Source organism: Drosophila erecta, unplaced genomic scaffold (assembly GCF_003286155.1).
Source record: "Drosophila erecta strain 14021-0224.00,06,07 unplaced genomic scaffold, DereRS2 tig00000126-arrow-pilon, whole genome shotgun sequence".
NCBI classification, from domain to species: Eukaryota; Metazoa; Arthropoda; class Insecta; order Diptera; family Drosophilidae; genus Drosophila; species Drosophila erecta.
The window spans coordinates 9,473,050-9,491,635 of record NW_020825209.1 but is presented as its reverse complement, the minus strand read 5'-3'; the positions used below and the strand labels follow the sequence as shown (position 1 = coordinate 9,491,635).

At 46.8% G+C, this 18,586-nt stretch overlaps 1 protein-coding gene and 1 long non-coding RNA gene across 3 annotated transcripts; both read left to right on the top strand.

Annotated features, from left to right (window-relative positions):
- The first annotated feature begins 3,992 nt into the window (after positions 1–3,992).
- Positions 3,993–6,875, top strand: LOC113564507. Its single transcript, XR_003408052.1, has 3 exons — positions 3,993–4,125; positions 4,385–4,574; positions 6,143–6,875. It is a non-coding gene; the product is annotated as an uncharacterized LOC113564507 (long non-coding RNA).
- Positions 6,876–6,935: 60 nt separating this feature from the next.
- LOC6550701 lies at positions 6,936–16,604 on the top strand. 2 transcript variants are annotated; one of them, XM_026982348.1, is made up of 5 exons: positions 6,936–9,783; positions 9,846–9,933; positions 12,370–12,454; positions 13,145–13,519; positions 14,682–16,604. In XM_026982348.1, the coding sequence occupies exons 1-5, from the start codon at positions 6,936–6,938 to the stop codon at positions 16,119–16,121; spliced, it is 4,836 nt and encodes a 1,611-aa protein (XP_026838149.1). In that variant the 3' UTR covers positions 16,122–16,604. The 2 variants fall into 2 exon arrangements, with proteins under 2 accessions (XP_026838149.1, XP_015010689.1); XM_015155203.2 differs by lacking the exon at positions 13,145–13,519.
- The last annotated feature ends 1,982 nt before the right edge of the window (positions 16,605–18,586 follow it).

Genomic DNA, 18,586 nt, shown 5'->3' with positions numbered 1-18,586 from the left:
GAAAATACCAGCCAAAAAATAAATAAAAAGAAAAGACCTCTTTAAAATGGCTACTAAAATTGCGGCAAATGAACTCTGAGCAATTCAGGGCAGGCTAAGGAACGTGACTGCGAGACTTTGAGAAACCGAGGGGGCTTTGCCAGAATCGAGGAGCGGATGAAAGAAAGTTGGCTGCTTTTGACTCATGGTGATATGATACCCCTCTAGCCACGCTATTCCCCTGACCCCTTGAAATAATGAAAACGAAAACATCGGGTAACCAGCAACTGCAACAACAACTGTGCAAATACAAGCGCACACAACAATTTTCTCGAATTTCTCGACGGGTTTTTTCTTATTTTTCGGTGCTTTTGCAGAGCCAGGCAAAATATTTGCTTAACAATTTCTACTGTAACAAATAAATAAACTTGCTGCCCCGGACAATAATGCCCATTAATTGTTGCGAGATGATGATGAAATGCGAACAAAGTTGGGGCATTGTCTCCCCGCTGATGTTGCAATCTCGTTGTCACCCACGTAAAATGGAGTCATAAAGAAGCCGCAGGTCCAACGAGGATGACTCAAAAGAAAGTGAAACTTTTGTCAAGGGGGGAGCAGCTACCAAAAATGGGGGAAAAATACAAGAAACCCAAAGAAATTGACCGAACGAACGAACGATGACAAGAAGCGAAAGTGAAATGCTTTCGCGGCCATTGATGATTCAATCTGCCACGCCCCTTAGTTAACACCATCAACCAGCCGCCCCTGAAAACTTGCATCCGAAATATGCGAAAGTTTGGTTATCAATCCGCACCCAAAAAAAAAGAAGAAAACAAAGCACGAAATATTTCTCATACATAAAACGATTATAAACTCTGGGCGGCTGTGGGATACTTAACAATTCAGATGAGACCACTGCGATAAGCATCTCGGTTGCATAAGTCCGATCTTCGAAATAAACGAGATGCGATTGTGCGTTCAAATTGAATGTGGGGTGACCAATGGTCTGATTTATTACTGCAAAAAGTCGTAAAATGCCAAGAAAACGGATTTATAATTTACAAAGAATTGCCCTGTACTTGTACCAATAAGGCAATGTGTTGAGCAACGTGGTAAGCCTAGGAATTATAACTTGATTGATGACTGAACTTGGAATTGGGTTACCTTCTAGAATGCGGTTCAACTCACAAACATGGAAATCTGGATTATACGAGAATAAAGCCGCACACTTATTGAGGCATTATAAACTTCTACTGGAAGTCCTGTTGGATTTTGGTATCCTCTTTTTTTGGGGAATTAACTGAAATGCGCTGCAGGAGCTTAAGCAGCATTTACCGGTCCGGTTTCAATTGGCAATGCGAATCGCAATTGACGGGTAAATTTAGCAACGGATTTGGATTCACATGCGGATTGGTGTGGTTCGCTCCGGCATGCGGGGCACGTTGGAAAATGGAAATTGTGAGCTGAGCGCTGGAAAAGCCGCGCATATAAATCGACGCCGGCTGTCAACATGTCGTCGCTGTTGCAGTTGCAGTTGCAGTTGCATTTGCCATTGGAGCTGCACTCATGGCCATGGGCGGCCAATTGCCGTATTGCATTTCCATAGGCAGGCCGTCCAAAGTCCCAAGTCTAACGTCTAAAGTCGAATGTCTGGTGGCGTCAATTGCGCACTGCTCAAATTAAAATGAGCCGTTAAGATGCGACTGCGAACGGGCCAGGTTGAACCATTTGGCGGTCGTGTCATTGATTGATGCCGCATAAACAATAACAACAGACCCGAAATGCAAGCAACCTAACCAGCTGGTAGGCTCTGCAAATACTCTAGAGCTGATAACTCTTTATTTTTACCTATTTCATTAATTCAACAATATATGACTTCAGAAAACTGGGAGCTGTTGCTTAAAAAATATGCCATAGACTTGCTTGCTTCATCTGTGCCATACGGCTAAATCAATTTGTTACCAACACCACAGTACCCACTCGATAAAGGGTATGATCTTAGGCCAAAGGCCAGAAGCCGTACGCAATGTCCATCTGAATCGCACTTAAATTTAAACTTCAACTTCAACTTCGACTCCGGCGGGCAATTGAAACGCTTTGGATTTGTGTGTTAATGGGGCTCGATCTGCGCCGATCCAGGGGCAGTTTTGTGGCATTTCGGGGGTATGTAGGGGATACGGGGCTGCGCGCTCATTACGCTCGATAAATGCGGCCGGCCTCGGAGTGATTCGAACGTGTAACGGCTGGCGGAGAAGAAAGCGTTCCGCCAAAAAAGGGGCACACACATAGCAGAAAAAACAAAAAGCTCAAGACAAACAAACTGCCAAATGAATCTCGTTGAGGTCAGCAATTGAATGTGCTCGATGGGCAGGCACCCAAAGGGGAATTCAATTAAGTTTTCTACCACCTGCGTGGGTGGTGCTGTTGGTGGTGGAGGCGGTGGAGGTGGTGGAGGTGGTGGTGCTACAGGTATGCGCATTGTTAATTTTTCAAAATGCAAATGCTCTTGCCAGGCAAATTGCCAAAGCAATCTCACCCACGGGCAACATAAGATACAGATACAGACATCTGCACTGCAAATAACGTTTGGCTATCCTTTAACTGCTCAGTAAATAGTTATCTTTTGAAGAAAGTGTACCTGTTTATTTTTTACTTTTCCCCAATAAATAGAGTAGTAAGTATAATATAATAATACAACAGACTAGGCAAATAAACATTTTATTAAAGAGATCGTGCAATGATAATACTTAAAAATATACATAATAAAATAAATACATAAAAATAAAATATATCATTCATTATTTTTCAGTGTCCAAAAGGAGCGTGTTACTCAGCCAAGGGGATCTGGGAATTGACATGTGTCCAGGTCCAAGTCGAACCGAAATCCGAAATCGAACGGTGCTTGGCATTAGTCTTGTGTCTGGCGACGTCCAGTATTTAACCACCCATCAAACGGAGACGCAGTCCAACTCGGATTTGGATTCGGACTCGACTCCGACGAGTCCAAAGACCAAGACATTTGGGAGTGTCGCCCGCGGGGACTCGCCTCGAATTCCGCAGCGTAGGCAAAAGAAGTGTGCATGCCAATCCACTCCAGAAAGAAAGATCCAAGAGGCAGCGGGGCACTAACCGAAATGTTTACGTAATCCCACTGGCGAATTATTTATGGGAATTATCATGCGTGTTGCATGATCAAATGGCTAAATACATATATGTATGCAAAACATTCTGGCACCGAGAAGCCAGGAGGAATGCAATGTGAGGGAATGCTTAAGAAACGGATCCAAGAAATGCAGGCAAATGTTCTGTTTTGCACTGTAAGCTCGTTTGAATCCATTTGAATTTATTTTAAGGCAATAAAAATGAGTTATTTCCTTAAAGTAACTACTCATATCACAAACGAAATTACTTGACATTTCTTTTTGTCCTGAAAACTATTTGTTAAAAATGTGTTTTTTACATTGGAGTGGAGAATGAGTGACAAAGAATAGGCACGAATGATAATAAGCTTACAAATTGTATGAATTTATTATCATACCATTGCATAAGGTTAACAAGAAATGTATACATTTTTCATTGTGTTTTCTATCACTTTAATTTATTTAAATAAATGTTTACTTAAAGCCCAATAAATTTAAGCTTCGTCTGTAACAAAAGCTTGAGAGTGGCCTCCAGTATTCCAAAGCTTTGCCATGTAGATTGGAAGGTGTTTTATAATCATATTAAACAAACTACTATACATTTTCTTATTAAAGCTGACACCTAATCTCTTGTGTGATATTTTTGAAACAAAAGCGCATTCATTTTGTAAAGAAAGCTTACATTTAGTTTTTACTTGACATTTCGGTTTCTAGCCGCGACACGAACCGCTGAACAACTGTAGTGCAGAAGTCTCCAAACTCTCCGCGCGTTTTCATCGCGTTTACCAATACTCTCGCCATCCGAAGTTCGCAAAGCGTTCGGCAGAAATCGGCAGGATTTCATCCGAAGTGCCGTCGAGTGTCCTTTAAGGCAATGGATGCTTCGAAATTTGCTCAGTTTGCGTGCGGTTTTCAGAGCAATAGGATGCAGCAGCAGTAGCAGCAATAATTTCAACAGCCGCCAATGAATCAGCTTCATCAGCGGGTTAAATTCTAGAAAGGAGTTGTGAGTCCATAATCTAGCCTCCCGACCCCACACCACGCCCTCCTAACCCACTCGACACCCACTCCTCATAGCAATCCCTACAAGAATCCAATGTGAATTCCAAGTAAATCATCCTGCAATTTGGCGCGTTTCCTGCGCGTTTTTACGTGTTTTTCCGCGTTTTTGCATTGTTGTTGCCGCTGTCATAACAGCTTCGAATTCTCTGGCGGTTTCTCGCGGTGTATTGTCGTTTCTAGTTTTTTTGCTTAATTTTTTGCAGTGTCCACAGTGATTGAACTATTTAACAACTACATTAAGAAAAGCTGAAATAAATAAAAATCAGTTTCAAGTGACTATTTACCGTACAAATTAAAAGGTAGTGTGGAAATTTGTGGGGTTTTTGGGCTCTGCAAGGACCCTTGGATTACCTTGCGGGGCGAGCGGAATCGGAAAATATATCTTTGCCGGCGGTGAGTCTGAACCCTATATCAACAAATACGCATGGCGTCAAATTCAGAACGCCCAAAGCCTTCTATTATTTCGTTTATTTAAGTGTTGGAGTGTTGTATTAGTTTCCATGTTTAATAAGTACGTGAATGGGTTCTCCGTTATAGTAAATTAGCCTTTCAGAATTTTTTTTATTTATTTCTGGCCTGTGAGGCTGTTACTATCTATTTAGTAAATGTAATCAGGTTTCACGTTCGACATACTTTGTATACTTTTCCTTGCATGTATTTTATGTTTCATAAATACTAACCAAACTAAAAAGCCCCCATAAATGTTTACACACTTTTTGTTTATACACTTTCATGGGTGTTTCTTTATTTGCTTTACAAATTAAGTGCGTGCCACAAGCTTACAGCAGCTTATATTTTAAATTGTACGTGAATTTATGTAGCTAGTGTGATAGGCTGGTGTGTATATTTGCGTATTTACTTAGGCTTCAGTTTTTGAAAGGGGAATTTGGTTTTACGAGTGTCTAATGTGAGTTTGTGTACATAAATATTGTGTATCTATGAAGATATTCCTTCCATATCATTACGGCTGCCATTATCAACGCCTTTATTACGCTTCCGCTTTTGTGTGGCGCCTCCTTTGCGCCCATTTGTTTTTCCACCGCCGCAAACTTTTCCCTTTTTTGTGCCCTTTGATGTTCCACAATAGTTGCGAAATGAAGGGTCAAAGGTCGGCGGTGGTGGTGCGCCGATGATAAGCAACTTGTTACGATGACCATGATGATGAGCGAATTGAAAGCTTTTTTCTGCCCCACCCGCCTGCGGTTTCGCCCCATTTCTATGCTCCCATTTATATTAGTGTAGATTCAACCTTTTTCGCAGCTTGGGATCAGGGCTAGGCCTGTGAAATCGAATCATTCTGTAGGCTTTATATTTAATTTGCATGGTCCGGTCTGGTCGCTCCACCAGGAATGAGTTAGGGTTCAAAGGGACAGAATGGTCTCTCTAGGAATACCTATCTTAAATTTGAAGTCCCTGTGGGTTAAACTTCCTGCATATTCTTTGGCCAGTTGGCCAAATTAAATTAGGGCGGCAGCAACAGTTTTGCGGCGGTTTTTCCCTGTCTGGCGAGTTGGGGAAATCAAAGGATCTTGATTGATGATATTAAACGTTCATGAGAGTGTAGGGTACGTTCATAGAGTATATATACTGGCTTTTATGGGGTCTTCATGTCTTTATGATGCAAGAGTATAGCGATATTATTAGTTGTATTAATACCAATTATATCCACATCTTTAAGAACATAATATTTATTTATGAACCGAACTCGTGTACTCAACATTTTGAACAAGCACATTCTGGTTTTCTCCTTTATTTCCCCGTCATTATTTTTTAGTCGTCCTTATTATTTCAAAAACTTTTCACATTTTTTCGTGCTTTTTTTGTGCCGTCTTGCTGTTGCTTCATTAGTTTCATTGGATCTGCCATTGGGCAATGCAATGCGATGCAATGCGGCGGCAACAACAATAATGTAAATTGTTGCCTCTGCCGATTTCGTTATTTCAAATTTCATTTCCATTCAGGATACCAGTGGAGCGACGGCGAAATAAACCAGAAAGAAATCGAAGAGGCTGCAGCAAGGAGATATTGCAGCAACAACTGGGATCAAATAAGGGATTATAGCAGCAGCCTAGCCCGTTAAGTGCTTCAAAGCACAGGAATAAAAGAGAAGGGGTCGGCACTCCCACCCACTGCCACAATTTTTCGGGCAGTGCATATATTTTAAGCCAACAAAAGACCGCAAGGACGCCGCCAACGCTGAGCAGCGGTTGAAGCGGCGCTGCAGCCGCAGAAAATGGCCGCAGTCACGAGTGCAGCGGCGATAACAATAGCAGCAGCAACAGCAGCAGCAGCAGCAACATGAATGAAACCTGCAGCAATTGCAGCAGCAACATTCCACGGCAACGCCGATGCTGATGCAGATGATGATGATGATGATGACGATGCTGGTGATGCAGACGACGATTACGATGATGACGACGTTGCCGAGTTGCAGTTTCAAGAGCCACAACACAATGCCAAGTGCCAACAACAAGCTGAGCGAAGGGGGAAATTAAGTGCCAAAGGCAACCGCAGCAACATAGCAACAGCAACAGCAGCAGCAGCAGCAGCAGCAGCAGCAGCAACAGCGAAAAGATTTTTCTCTAGTCAAGCAAAATCCAAACTAAATTTACATAACAAAACACGTGCAGCGAACAGAGAAGTAAAATCTCCATTTCCCAGAAGCGTAGTCAAAAAGGAGGCAGCAGTAGCAGCAGCAGCAGCAGCAGCAGCAGTTGCAGCAATATAGTCAGCTGCAACATGCCCAGCAGCAACATGTCGCCCGCACTGGGCGTTCGGGGGCGTGGCACCCTCTGGGCGGCGCTCCTGCTGGCCACCACTGCATTCTGCGGTGCTGCCTGGGGGGCGCCTACACTGGGTGGTGCAGCGGAAGCGGCGGTGGTGGGGCAGAAGCAGTCGCACCACCATTACCACCATTTGGAAATCGGAGTGCTGGGCAATACGCCTACGCTGATGGAGGCGAGCACCGCCAGAGGTGGGAAGCATGGAACAGTGGCCACCACTCAGGCACCACCAAACCACAGCACCACCGCCACCAGCACTACCACCGCTACCGAGATGGCAAGAGCCACAGATAAACTAGAAGTGGCCAAGGAAGTGCCAAGCGCTGAGGCAGAAGCATCTGCATTCAGAAGCACCACTGAAGGTAGCACCACTGAAAAAATCGGCACCACAGAGATCAGCAGCACCACTGAGAAACCAACTGCGACCAATGAAACACTCATAGGCACTACCACAGAGAGACCCACAACAACAGTAGCAGCAGCACCACCAAGCAAGGAAAGTAATAAAGAAGATTTGCAAGTGGTGCGGCTATTAGACTTAGAGCACACTGTGGCACCACCGCTGGACAGTGGTCACGATGGCCTCAAGCTGACCAGGAAGAAGCAGCTTCTGGAGCAACACTTTCCCACCACCACGGTGGCCACCACCACCATTGAAACGGAAATGGAACGAATACCCATAACCAGCAGCAGCACCACCACCACAGTTTTAAGCAGCAGCACCACCAGCGCACCACCCCTCCCGTTTGCGTTCCCGACGCTGCGACCCTCCAATCTTGCCTTCCTGGAAGCGATATTTTCCAGGGCGCCACCTTTACCCAGTGACTTTCCGGGAATAAAAACTACCACGACACCACCAACGCCATCCACGTTACCGCCGCCGCACCATGGCTACCTGGGACCGATATTTATGGGTGAGAGAACCATCGGAGTGGTGCATCCCCTGAAGAAACCACAGCCATCGAGCCACCAGCACGTGGCTTCGATTGAGAGCCAGTTGCGGAATGGCCGCTTGGTGGAGATTCTGGCGCCCACGGCGCTGCTCGAGCAGCTTCCCGAGCCCAGCACCACCCATGCACCAGCACCGCTAGGAGCTGCCTCGGTGCTGTCCACCACCGTTTTTCAGGTGCCCGATCTTCAGACCAGCACCACCCGTCTGCCCGCAAGCAACAGTAACAACAATAATGTCGCTGGTGGCGCCGAGGTGGTTGCACCACCGCGCACCGAGTCCAAGATCTCGGACATCCAGATCGAGGTGTACGACTCCACGGTGGATTCGATAGTGGCCTCGACGAATTTCCGCGACAGCGACGGCTTCTATGCACCACCGCAGAGCCCTGTGGAAACTGGCACCACCAAGCCGCCGCATGAGATTGCCTTGCCGCAGGAGCGGTTCACCCAGTATGTCATCGATCGGGCGGATGTGTCCACCCAACCGGCATCGGGTGGTGCCGGTGGTTCTGGTTCTGGTTCTGGCGCAGCGGTTGGCAAGCCAGAGCCGGCGGCCATCGAAATCCACATAAATGTGTCCGAGGCATTCGGCAGCGAGAGCGAGGATCTGGAGTTCTCCTACCGGCAGCCCTCGCTGGTGGCCGATAAGTCGGGCAAGTCCGGCGATGAGATTTTGGTAGTTGAGATCATTGACAGCGGCGCCGACAATAGCAGCTCGGAGTCGGGCGGCTCATCCGCCTCAGCGAGCGGGGAGCACATCAATCCGATCTTCACCTTCCGCAACTCGGATGCGGCGGCAGCACCACCGCCCCCTGTTCGCCCGCCGCAGTCCGTTCAGGATGCCGACGAGCTGTTCATGGCCGACCTGAAGGACGGCGGCGGTGGTGCAGTGCCACGCCCGCCGCCTCCACCTCCGCCACCACCACCGCGCAAGCCCAGCATCGATCGCGATTCGGACACGATCTTTTACATATCCAACACGGAAGTCAAGGTGGGTGAATCGCTGCCGACGGTGATGCCAGCGGGTGAGCAGCAGCGCAAGTTCCTGCTGGAGAACCAGTTCTTCCCCGCCAGCTACGTGATGGATTCACAGCAGCAGCAGCAACAGCTGCAGTCCCAGCAGGCAGATGAGGACATCATCCTATCACCACTGCACCACAATGCGGATGGATTGAAGATCTTCCGCAGCTCCTCGTCGAGCAGCGGCGATGGAGCACCGCCACTAGACGTGACCTATGTGGGTGAGTCGGTCATCGAGGTGGAGCAACAGACGCAGGGTTGGAGCAGCACGTCGCCACCGGGACAACAGCAGCAGCAGGACATAATCATCCAGCCGGCAGTGCTGCCGGATTTGGCTATCGGTGTGCCCGTCATCGGGGAACTTCCACCGCAGATCGAGCTGAAGGAGATCGACTACATGCCAGGCGAGTTGGGAATGGGTCAGAGCGGTATCGGCATCTACGAGAACGACATCCAGAGCAACAGCATTGACAGCGAACCGGATGTGATCGAGAGCTCCATTCAGTACGGTGGCGATCTAATCGACGATGGAGCAGGCGGTGGCTTCGATGGCGTTGAGGGCTCCTATCCCTTCGAAAGCCCCGCGCACCGCCAGCAGCAAGTGGGTGTGGCCCATGGACTGAGCCACCAGCCCCACCGCCAGTCCGCCAACCACTTGCACCGCGAACAGCTCCCTGTGGCCGAAATGGTCAATGCCACGCTCCTCCAGCGATATGATAGTGGATCTGGATCGGGATCGGGATCGGGATCGGGGTCTGCCTCGGCAATGGCTCCTTTGCTCGCAAGTGGAAGTAGCCGTTCTGGAAATGCCACAGCTCTCTCGGAGGATCCACTGGCTGACTACGATGGTGAGTTGAAGGATATGGCTATATAGATATAAAATATATCTGTATATGTTTCTGTTTTGCAGGATTCTTCAATCTTTTTGCTGTTTCCATGGGCCTCATCATTGTCATCCTGCCCTCAGCTCTTCTGGTATCCATGTACTGCGCTATAAAGTGAGTAAAATATATATACACGTATTATTATCGATATGCTCAAAAGATAGGTTTCTATGGTATCTGATAGATAAGTATATACATTCCCAAAAATCCATAGGAGACTCTTAAATCGGGAACATTAAAGCAAACCGTGATAGTTATCGAACCCTCTTACATTTAAGGCGTATCCATGGCCCGCTTAACCCCAACCACAGTCTCCTGCCACACAAAATGAACTGTCATTCCTGGGGCCAACTGTACCCGGCAGTATGTTCTTTTATCCAGGACTTCTTAGCCATTTGGCTGAGCTAATTGGTTACGCCTCGTGTGGCGCTTAATCAGCTTAGACGGCGATGTCCCACACAAATCAAAAATAATTGCAAGAAATTGCGAGGAAGCAGTGACAGCGAATGGGGAGCAAGGGGGATCAGAAGGATGCGGGATGGCGGATACGGAATGCGGGATTCGGGGAGCTGGATGAGCTGGGACTAAAGCCACCTTTAAATAGACACACAGCAGCTGTGGGTGGAGGAGCTGAGCCGTGAGTGGCAGCCAACCCTAATCCGATCCCAAGCCCAAAGCCTTCATTTCAAGGATTCCCTGGGCGAGATGTGTTGCCTACTTTGGAGCGGCGACCCACGCATGGCAGAAGAATGCACTCAATCTAAAGCAATTTGCCGGGGCAACCACCTGACCCCTTTCCGCCCCCTGCCTCCCCCCGCGACTCGCTGCAGGCAAGGCGTGGCAAATCGCATTTATCAGCTTCATTCGTGGCGTTTTATTTCTCATTCGCATTGCCAGCGACAGACAGCAGAAGTAGCAACAAAACATTGACAAATCTCTGACGGAGTGGGGCTGCTTTCGGTGGGTGGCTGGCAAATTTGGGGGCAATGCCAGGGACGCACATCCTTTAGCGCCCGCAGTCTGGCCCGTACATAAATCTTGGCCACGCCACGAATTGGGTTAAAAGCTGTTGGTGGAACTCCTGCTCCTCGAGATGCTGATTTATATGTAAAAGTCCCCATGCTCGTATATACTGCAAAATATAGCATAGTAGTAATTCTTGGGCACATTTGCTATTAGTGCTTATTACATTTGCAAGCAAAACGGCTAGAACAAATGACTAAAAGTCAACCTTTTTCTACATTTTGAATTCTTTCTTTTTGGTGTTCCATGCATAGTGTGCTCTAAAAATCATAATAAGGTGGCCACTTACGATAACTATACAATACAATATTAAATTTTACTATTAAAAAGGAATATAGGTAAAAGTTTACATTTCGTTGACCCAAGAAGTGAACAGTATTTCTGCCTGTGTACACACACACTCGCTGGGCACTAAATGCCAAACAAAATGAAATCGGGGAACGGGCAACTGGGACTGTCAGGTTGATGGGGAGCTCGGAAAAAACTGAAGGCGCAACAAATCAACACGGCGGAATTGCGAATCGGCGAGGCCGGAAACGGAAGTCGCCGCACGCACACACACACACAGACACACAGACAAAGTCAAGACAGACTCGCACACACGACTCATCCTCGTTCTCGGATGATGTAGATGCCAGAAGCCAAGAAGGCAGCTTCTTCTGGGGTAGGTGATCCCTGCCTTTGCCCGAATTTTGCCGCTTTTCGGCTGCCGCAGGAAAAACGCATAAAGCGGCAAATGGCAAACCACAAACGTTGCCAGTTTGTTGTTGCTCACCCTCGTTTCCAACGGCCACCAAAAAAAGGAATAATAAAGAAAATAAAAGGAAAAAGTGCCGTGAAAAGCCAGCGTCAAAATAAAAAGGAAACACACAATTTATTTGCCTTATTCCCAACTGGCGGCCAGGACATTGTGGGTACATCGGGTGTCTGGAAGGAAATTGCACAATAAACTCTTGAGACGAGAAATTAGTTGTGCGTGTGGCTCGTTTCGGCGGCTTCGCAACTTGAAATTTGTTGAGTGCCAATAGCATTACGAAGGCTAGGAAGGCTCATACTTTCCAAGGGGCCACAACAATGGGATACTCTGCGGGCATCGCCAGGATACTCACTCACTCACGGAGCGATTATATTTATGGCGCTTCGCGGGAATTTTCGCAGATTATTTCAGAGCTTAAAACTTCCCATATTACACTTTGCTCAGACACACGGCAACCTTAACTACTTACTACTTTGCTGGCATAGAAAGCGCGGGTAATTTGGAATTTTTAAATTTCCAATGTAATCAGATTTGTCGGCGTGGCTAGCATTCCCCTGATTAAGTCAAAGTATCGCCTACGCGATTGCAGGCTCCGCAAAGTAGGCAACAAAATGTTAATTTCAGTCGCGGCATCATTAGAAATGCATTGGATTTTGAAACTCTGGGCTCCAAAAAGCTGCGGCAAGCCGTCGACTGCTTAACAACTTTGCCGTTTGGCCGTTTGGCCCAAAAGACATTCCGCCCGTAACCTTTCACTTCTTCTTTCACAGGTATGTGCTGAGCAAGAACTCAGGAGCGGGCACGGGTGGCGCCCAAGGCGATGACAGCGAGCAGGGCCAGGACTCCAAGCACGAGGTGAGTAAGCCACAGACCCCCAAGCCCCAACACCTCCTGCCCATGAATCCCCTCCTCCCGCGCCAGATGGAAATTGAAATTCAAACGCAAGTGCCATCGCAGGGTGTCCTCAACCCAGTTTTCCCCCAACCCTTTGCGGAATGCACTCTTCTGCTGAAGTTGCGCATTCGGGGTCTCGAGAAAATTAAACAATGCTGGAAATTTCCGCGGGAAATTTTATTGCGCTGCAATTGAGGGCTGAAGATTAAATTGGATACTGCGGTCGTAAGTCTTTTGTACGAACAAAATGTGCCTGAAGGTGGGACATGAATCGATACAGTGTTACAATCACCTTAAAAGCTGCCTAACAGTGTGATGTATCCATTGCAATTAGCTATTCAATGAATAACGTAGAATACTAGTCAAAATACTTGATTGCATTTCCGAAACAGGTGGTAAAGTATAGCATTTAACAAGTTCTTAAGAATATTGGGCAGTAGCTAGCTAGCGTTTTAATGGAGCTCAAGTTGACTTGGTATAGGAATAAACTCACCCGGCTGGTATGAAATTTTCATGGTTTTCATGGATGGTGTGCGTGCACAGAGTGTGTGAAAGAGACGGAGCGCGCGCGTGAATTGCATTCCAGTTAAGTACAGTGCCTGCTCTCTCTCCTTCTCTTTCTCTTTCTCTTTCTGTATCCGCCTCTTGCAGTCGTCATTCTCGTCATTCTCGTCATCTGGCTCGGCCGCCGCTGCAACCATCCCGCAACCATGTCCACGCCCAGTGCCACCGCACCACCCAACGCCCACTCCGAGGCCCTCGAGCGGCGTCAGTCAAGGCCATTTACTGACGCCTGGTCTGGAGTGCCTCGAGTTTCGATTCGAAGGAGGCGGGGTGGGCCAGGTGGGCGAGGTGGTCCTGGGTCTGGAGGCGATTGCTGATGGTGACGGTGATGGTAAGGGTAATGCCTCCTCTATTGGCGGCGCAAGTGGTGGCATTGGCGGTGGCGGCTTGGCTCCCTGTGGCTCCGTCACCAAGATGACGCTCAAAGATAATCATCTGATTGTTGTCACCGAGGAGCGGCACGTAAGTTCGTTAGTCATCCGATCAGCCTGTCGTCCTCTTTACCGCCGCCGCCACCTCTGGCCAGGATTCTAGATGTGCCCTCTGCCTCGTTTCTGTTGTTCTCTCTGTCTTTATCGCTGCCTTTGTCTCTGTCTTTATCTCTGTCTTTGTCTCTGTCTCTGTCTCTGTCACTGTTTGAACTCTCCTCCTCCACTCGGAGCAGAATGTGCCTGTGCCTGTGCCCGCTCCTGGTTGTTGTCGTAGTTAGTTTGGTGTACTGTTCCTGCTGCCTGCCTATCCAAACCAATCTCTGACTTGGCCCATCACCGAATCCTACAATTTCGATTCGATTGCATCCAACAAATCGTTTTATTATGTGTGTTTGAAAAGCCTCTTTCTAACATGAATGCACTTTCCAGCAGCATTGTAAACTTACTTATTTAGCTTATGATTGATTCGATTTGGGTAGCAGCTACTATTATTTTGTATTACTTTATAGTGTATAACTTTTTATTTGTTCTTTGCCAAGCAGCATTGTTTCGCACACTTTAAGCTTCGTTAGTTTCTTGAGTTACCTTGAGGGGGGCACTTTGCTGTCTCTGTTTCTGAACCTTTTGTGTTTAAGTGAGTACTTTATTTACCGCACTCTCGCCCTCTGACACTTTGGGGAAGTGCTTTCCCACTTGTTCATTTTTCCTGGCCTTGAATGTCCTGTTGGTCCTGGTGGTCCTGGCACATCAACGGACTCCTGCGGGCCATGAGACAACGAACCGGGACCAGATTTGAGTCAGAAGAGCGGCCCGGTGTCGTCTATTTGTCAACTTAAGAGCGCCTGACCTAGTGTGTGTATGTTAGTGGTGTATCCTTGGGGCGTATGTGTGCCACAAGCATATGCAAATGCAATTTTCGACACTTTCCGCATGGCAGCCAACCGATTTGTCCGCTCTGTCGCCTGCCCCGCTCCGTTTTCCCTCCTTTCTCCTCGTCCTTTGACCGCTTTCTCCACTTTCTCCACTTTGCCCACCTCTACTCCTTTATCAATCTCGTATCCTTGATGTTGTAGCCGATGTTGTGTGCGTGCGTGCTTGTTTTGTGTGGGAAACCTGCACCTTCCAGCTAATATTCTGTGTACTTGGGTTACCTGCCCATCGATTTCAATGAAAATTTGCCTCCCTCTTCGCAGGACATTTCACGAAATGCCCGAGAGACGAAAATGCATACAGACAAGGACGGTGTCTTCGTGGTGGAGGTGGCCCGTGGCATCGACTCCAAGCAACTGACAGGCGATCTTTCCGGCGTAACCTTGGACGCCACCGAACTGCCCTTCGACAACAAACTGGCCCCGAACGGGGGGCACTTGCTGGAAAAGACTCTGCCGCCCAGCCGCGAACAGGTGCAGATCCATGCACCACCCCAGGATTTCGCCAATGGCCATCCTGCTCCACTGCATCTCATCGAGGAGGCGGAGGAGCACGTCGCCGAGGATCTAGGTCAGCAGGCAGTCGAAACCAACTCTAATTTGGCACGCACTGGACTCTCGCAATCGGATCTCAGCTCGACTTCGTCCAGTGACTCCAACAAGCGGTACTCGTACGGCAACCAGGAGCTATATGTCATCGAACAGCCGGGCTATGCCACCAGCTCACCCACAGCAAAGCCCATATTGATAAGTCCAAATCAAAATGCAGGCCAGGATCTGGAGCAGAAGTCACAGTTAGCCACCAGTGCTGAACAAACCGAAATCGATTCAAGCCAAGGATCTAAAAAGTCAGATGAAGAAGTTGCAAGGCCAGCAGAGGCGATGAAAGAGGTTCTTTCAGAAAAGGAGTTGGCCAATCCTGCCCAGAAAGAGGTAGATACCCTACCTGAACATGAGGGCAAGACCTCTCCCAAAGACGCGGTAGATGAAAAACCAGAAGAGTCAGTTGCTCCGGAAAAGGTGAAAGAGGTTCAACCCAAAGAGCCGAAAGTGGTTTCACGCAATGAGGAAGAGGTTCCACCAAAAGAAGATATGCCTCCACCAACTGTTGAAGTCTCTCCACCAAAGGAAGAGCAAGTTGCGATTGCGAATGAGGAGGATGAGCAGAAAGAGCAGGATCAGGAGGAGAAACCAGACAACCAAGCCAAAGTCCAAGCCGAGTCAAAACCAGTTCCCACTGAAAAGGAGGCAGAGTTACCCGGTGAATCACCGAAACCAGAGGAGACAGTGGAAGTCCAAAGCGAGCCGGAGGCCGAGAGCAACTACGACAGTCTGATGAGCCTGCCGGCGCCACCATCCACTGAGGAGATCAAGGAGCTGGGCGACTACGCCCTCATGGAGTCCAACCAGTTGGACAGCCTGCCACCACCACCACCGCCGCTCCAGGATGTTCCCAGTACTCCGCCTGCGAGCGGGAGGCCCGCTACCATCAATGTCAGCAATGGGAATGGGATTGGCAAGGTCACGGTGGTGACCACCGGCGCCGGAGGAGTTGGTGGTGGGGCCGAGGAGCCCTCCACCCTGACACCACCCGCCTCGCCGCCCGCCACTCCTCCGCCATCGCAGACATCGACGCAGTACGCCAGCAATGGACTCTCCAATGGCATCCATGCCCTGGCCGTGGTCGATGTGAATGGCAGTTAAGAAAGGCCAGGTGAGATGGTCACATAAGTATATATGTTTTTTTTTCATCAGATCTCGTAGAGATCAGCCGTGGTGGCGATATTAGCTATACCACGAAGAGAAGGATAGCTCGTAAGGATTACTAGGAGTACTGAAAACCCAAATAGGGAAAACATGAAATGTGGCAAAAACGTTCTCAACCAAAAACTTAAATTTAAATATACACGTACACTTAATAGAGAGAAACTTTTTCCACTTACTGTTTGTTGATTTTCGAATATAACGAATAATAACAATTAAATGCGATTAATATAAAATATAAATATAAATCAGAATTAATTGTTTGTCTATTTGCGGCTGGCGGCCTCTCCCCCCACCTACCATCCACCCACAACCACCCACTCGACCCACTTCCCACTCCATTTCGGGGGGTCGGTGCGGATAACGAGTATTTCAATGTCTATAAATCTACAATAAAGCTAACAAAAAATACAAAAATAACAAGAAAAAAATAGTATACAAATGGAAAAGCAAATACAAATATAAATACGATGAAATCTGCATGCAAACTACATATGAGCATATGATAAAAGAAATGCGATACATAGGCAAACAGAACAGGACTAGGTGCGCCAAAAAGAGAGTAACTACCGATATGTAACGACGCATAATTAATTAGGCTAATTATTTACACACACAACAATGCCAAAAATGGTAAATGGTAAATGGTGAATGTCAAACGAGCAGCAACCGCATAAAGAGCATAATTGTAGTGAATTCATTTGGGTTCGATTGGATGGCCAACAACATCAAAGTGTGTCCTGTGTCCGGATTCCATTGAGGTGTAGGTGTCAAGCGGTTTAATTAGCACAAATCCGAGAGGAAGTCCGAGTTGGTTTCAAAAACATCAATTGTTTTCTATAGGGATTATATTGAAAACGGATTTCCGATGCATACGAAGTCAGTTTAGCAGCCATTTTCATATTCAGGGTCTATACTAGAGCCCTACATTTCCTATTTCCTATTTTTGCAAATTCCTGAATACAGAATTCCGTGTGGCAAGTGGATAGTTACATATTCCGGACATAGGCACACCCAAATATCGTTGATAGTTCGATATTCAGATTTCGCAAACTACACAATTCACTTGACAAAATCAAATGTGCCGAACTTTTGTAGCAAGCCAACATAATTTACAAAGAGAAACGAACAATTTATACAATGCCAATACGGTGATTACAGCATAATATATGTAACCTTTTAAACGATAATCTAGTCATAGTCCTAGTCGAGAAACCATGCATAACATATGTGTACGTATATTTTTTTCGTGTGTGTGTATGCAAAATTAGGCGAATCGAGTATTTAAACTCCAAGCAAATGATAACTAAATGGCTAACGATAGATATAAGATGGGATATGGCAAACTAGATGAATGCTGATCGTGAACATTTTCGATATTATTGCTCCCATTAATGGTATACACACATATATACAGCATATAGAACAAAACTTAACTCTTTGAAATAAATTCTTAGAAGTTAAGCCAAACGGAATAATAAAGTACAGCCCAAAATCCGTGCACTGCAAGTGGCGCGTTTTAGTGTAAGTAGTAGGAATTATCTATGCCCCGGATATATTGAGATGGGGTCGGTTATTGGTGGAACATAATCCCTGGCTAACGATTTAACCACTTTTGTTGTTTACGTTTGTTCCAATTGTTTTATTGACAATTAAGTCCGACGGTCGAGCGGGGATGCCAATGAGAAAATATTATGAATATTACAAAATGAATAGCCCGAAAACAAAATACTAATCGTAAATCAAATATAAAAGTTAGGAAAAGCGTGCAGACATTTTTTTTGGCGGGATCGAACGAAAACAAAAGAAATAAGTAAATGTGATTGTTATTTAAACTTAAGTTATTATTAAAATCGAACTTCAACTGACATGTGTGTATGTGGGTTTAATGTGAGTTTAAGCAAGTAGCAAGCCAAATGGAACGAAGCGAAACAGAACGAAACGAAACGATACGAATGGCAATGGAACGCCGCAAGGCAAGCGATAAGCGATAAGCGATTACCGATTAACGATTAACGATAGCTGGCAACTAGGCGAGTTTCAGGCACTGCTAAAAAATATAAGAAAAACGGGGACTCACCCGAAGTAAATTCAAATGAAATTCAACATTAAGAAGAATGGCAAACCGAAACCAAACGAGAAATACACACAGAAAGCAAAGTCAAGCGAGTGCATTTTCCTTGGGCGGGGGCCATTGGCATTTCGGCATTTCGGCATTTTGGAATTTTTAATTTTCCATTTCCCATGTGTTCCAGACCAGACTCCATCGATTTGCGGGCTGCCATAAAATCGAACGGAGCAGAGCCACTCAGGCGATTTGGTTCGGTTAAAGACCCATAAAGCCCCGTCAGTTGAGGGCGTAAGGATGCCAAACTACGGGTATTTGACTGCAATGTGGGCAAAGG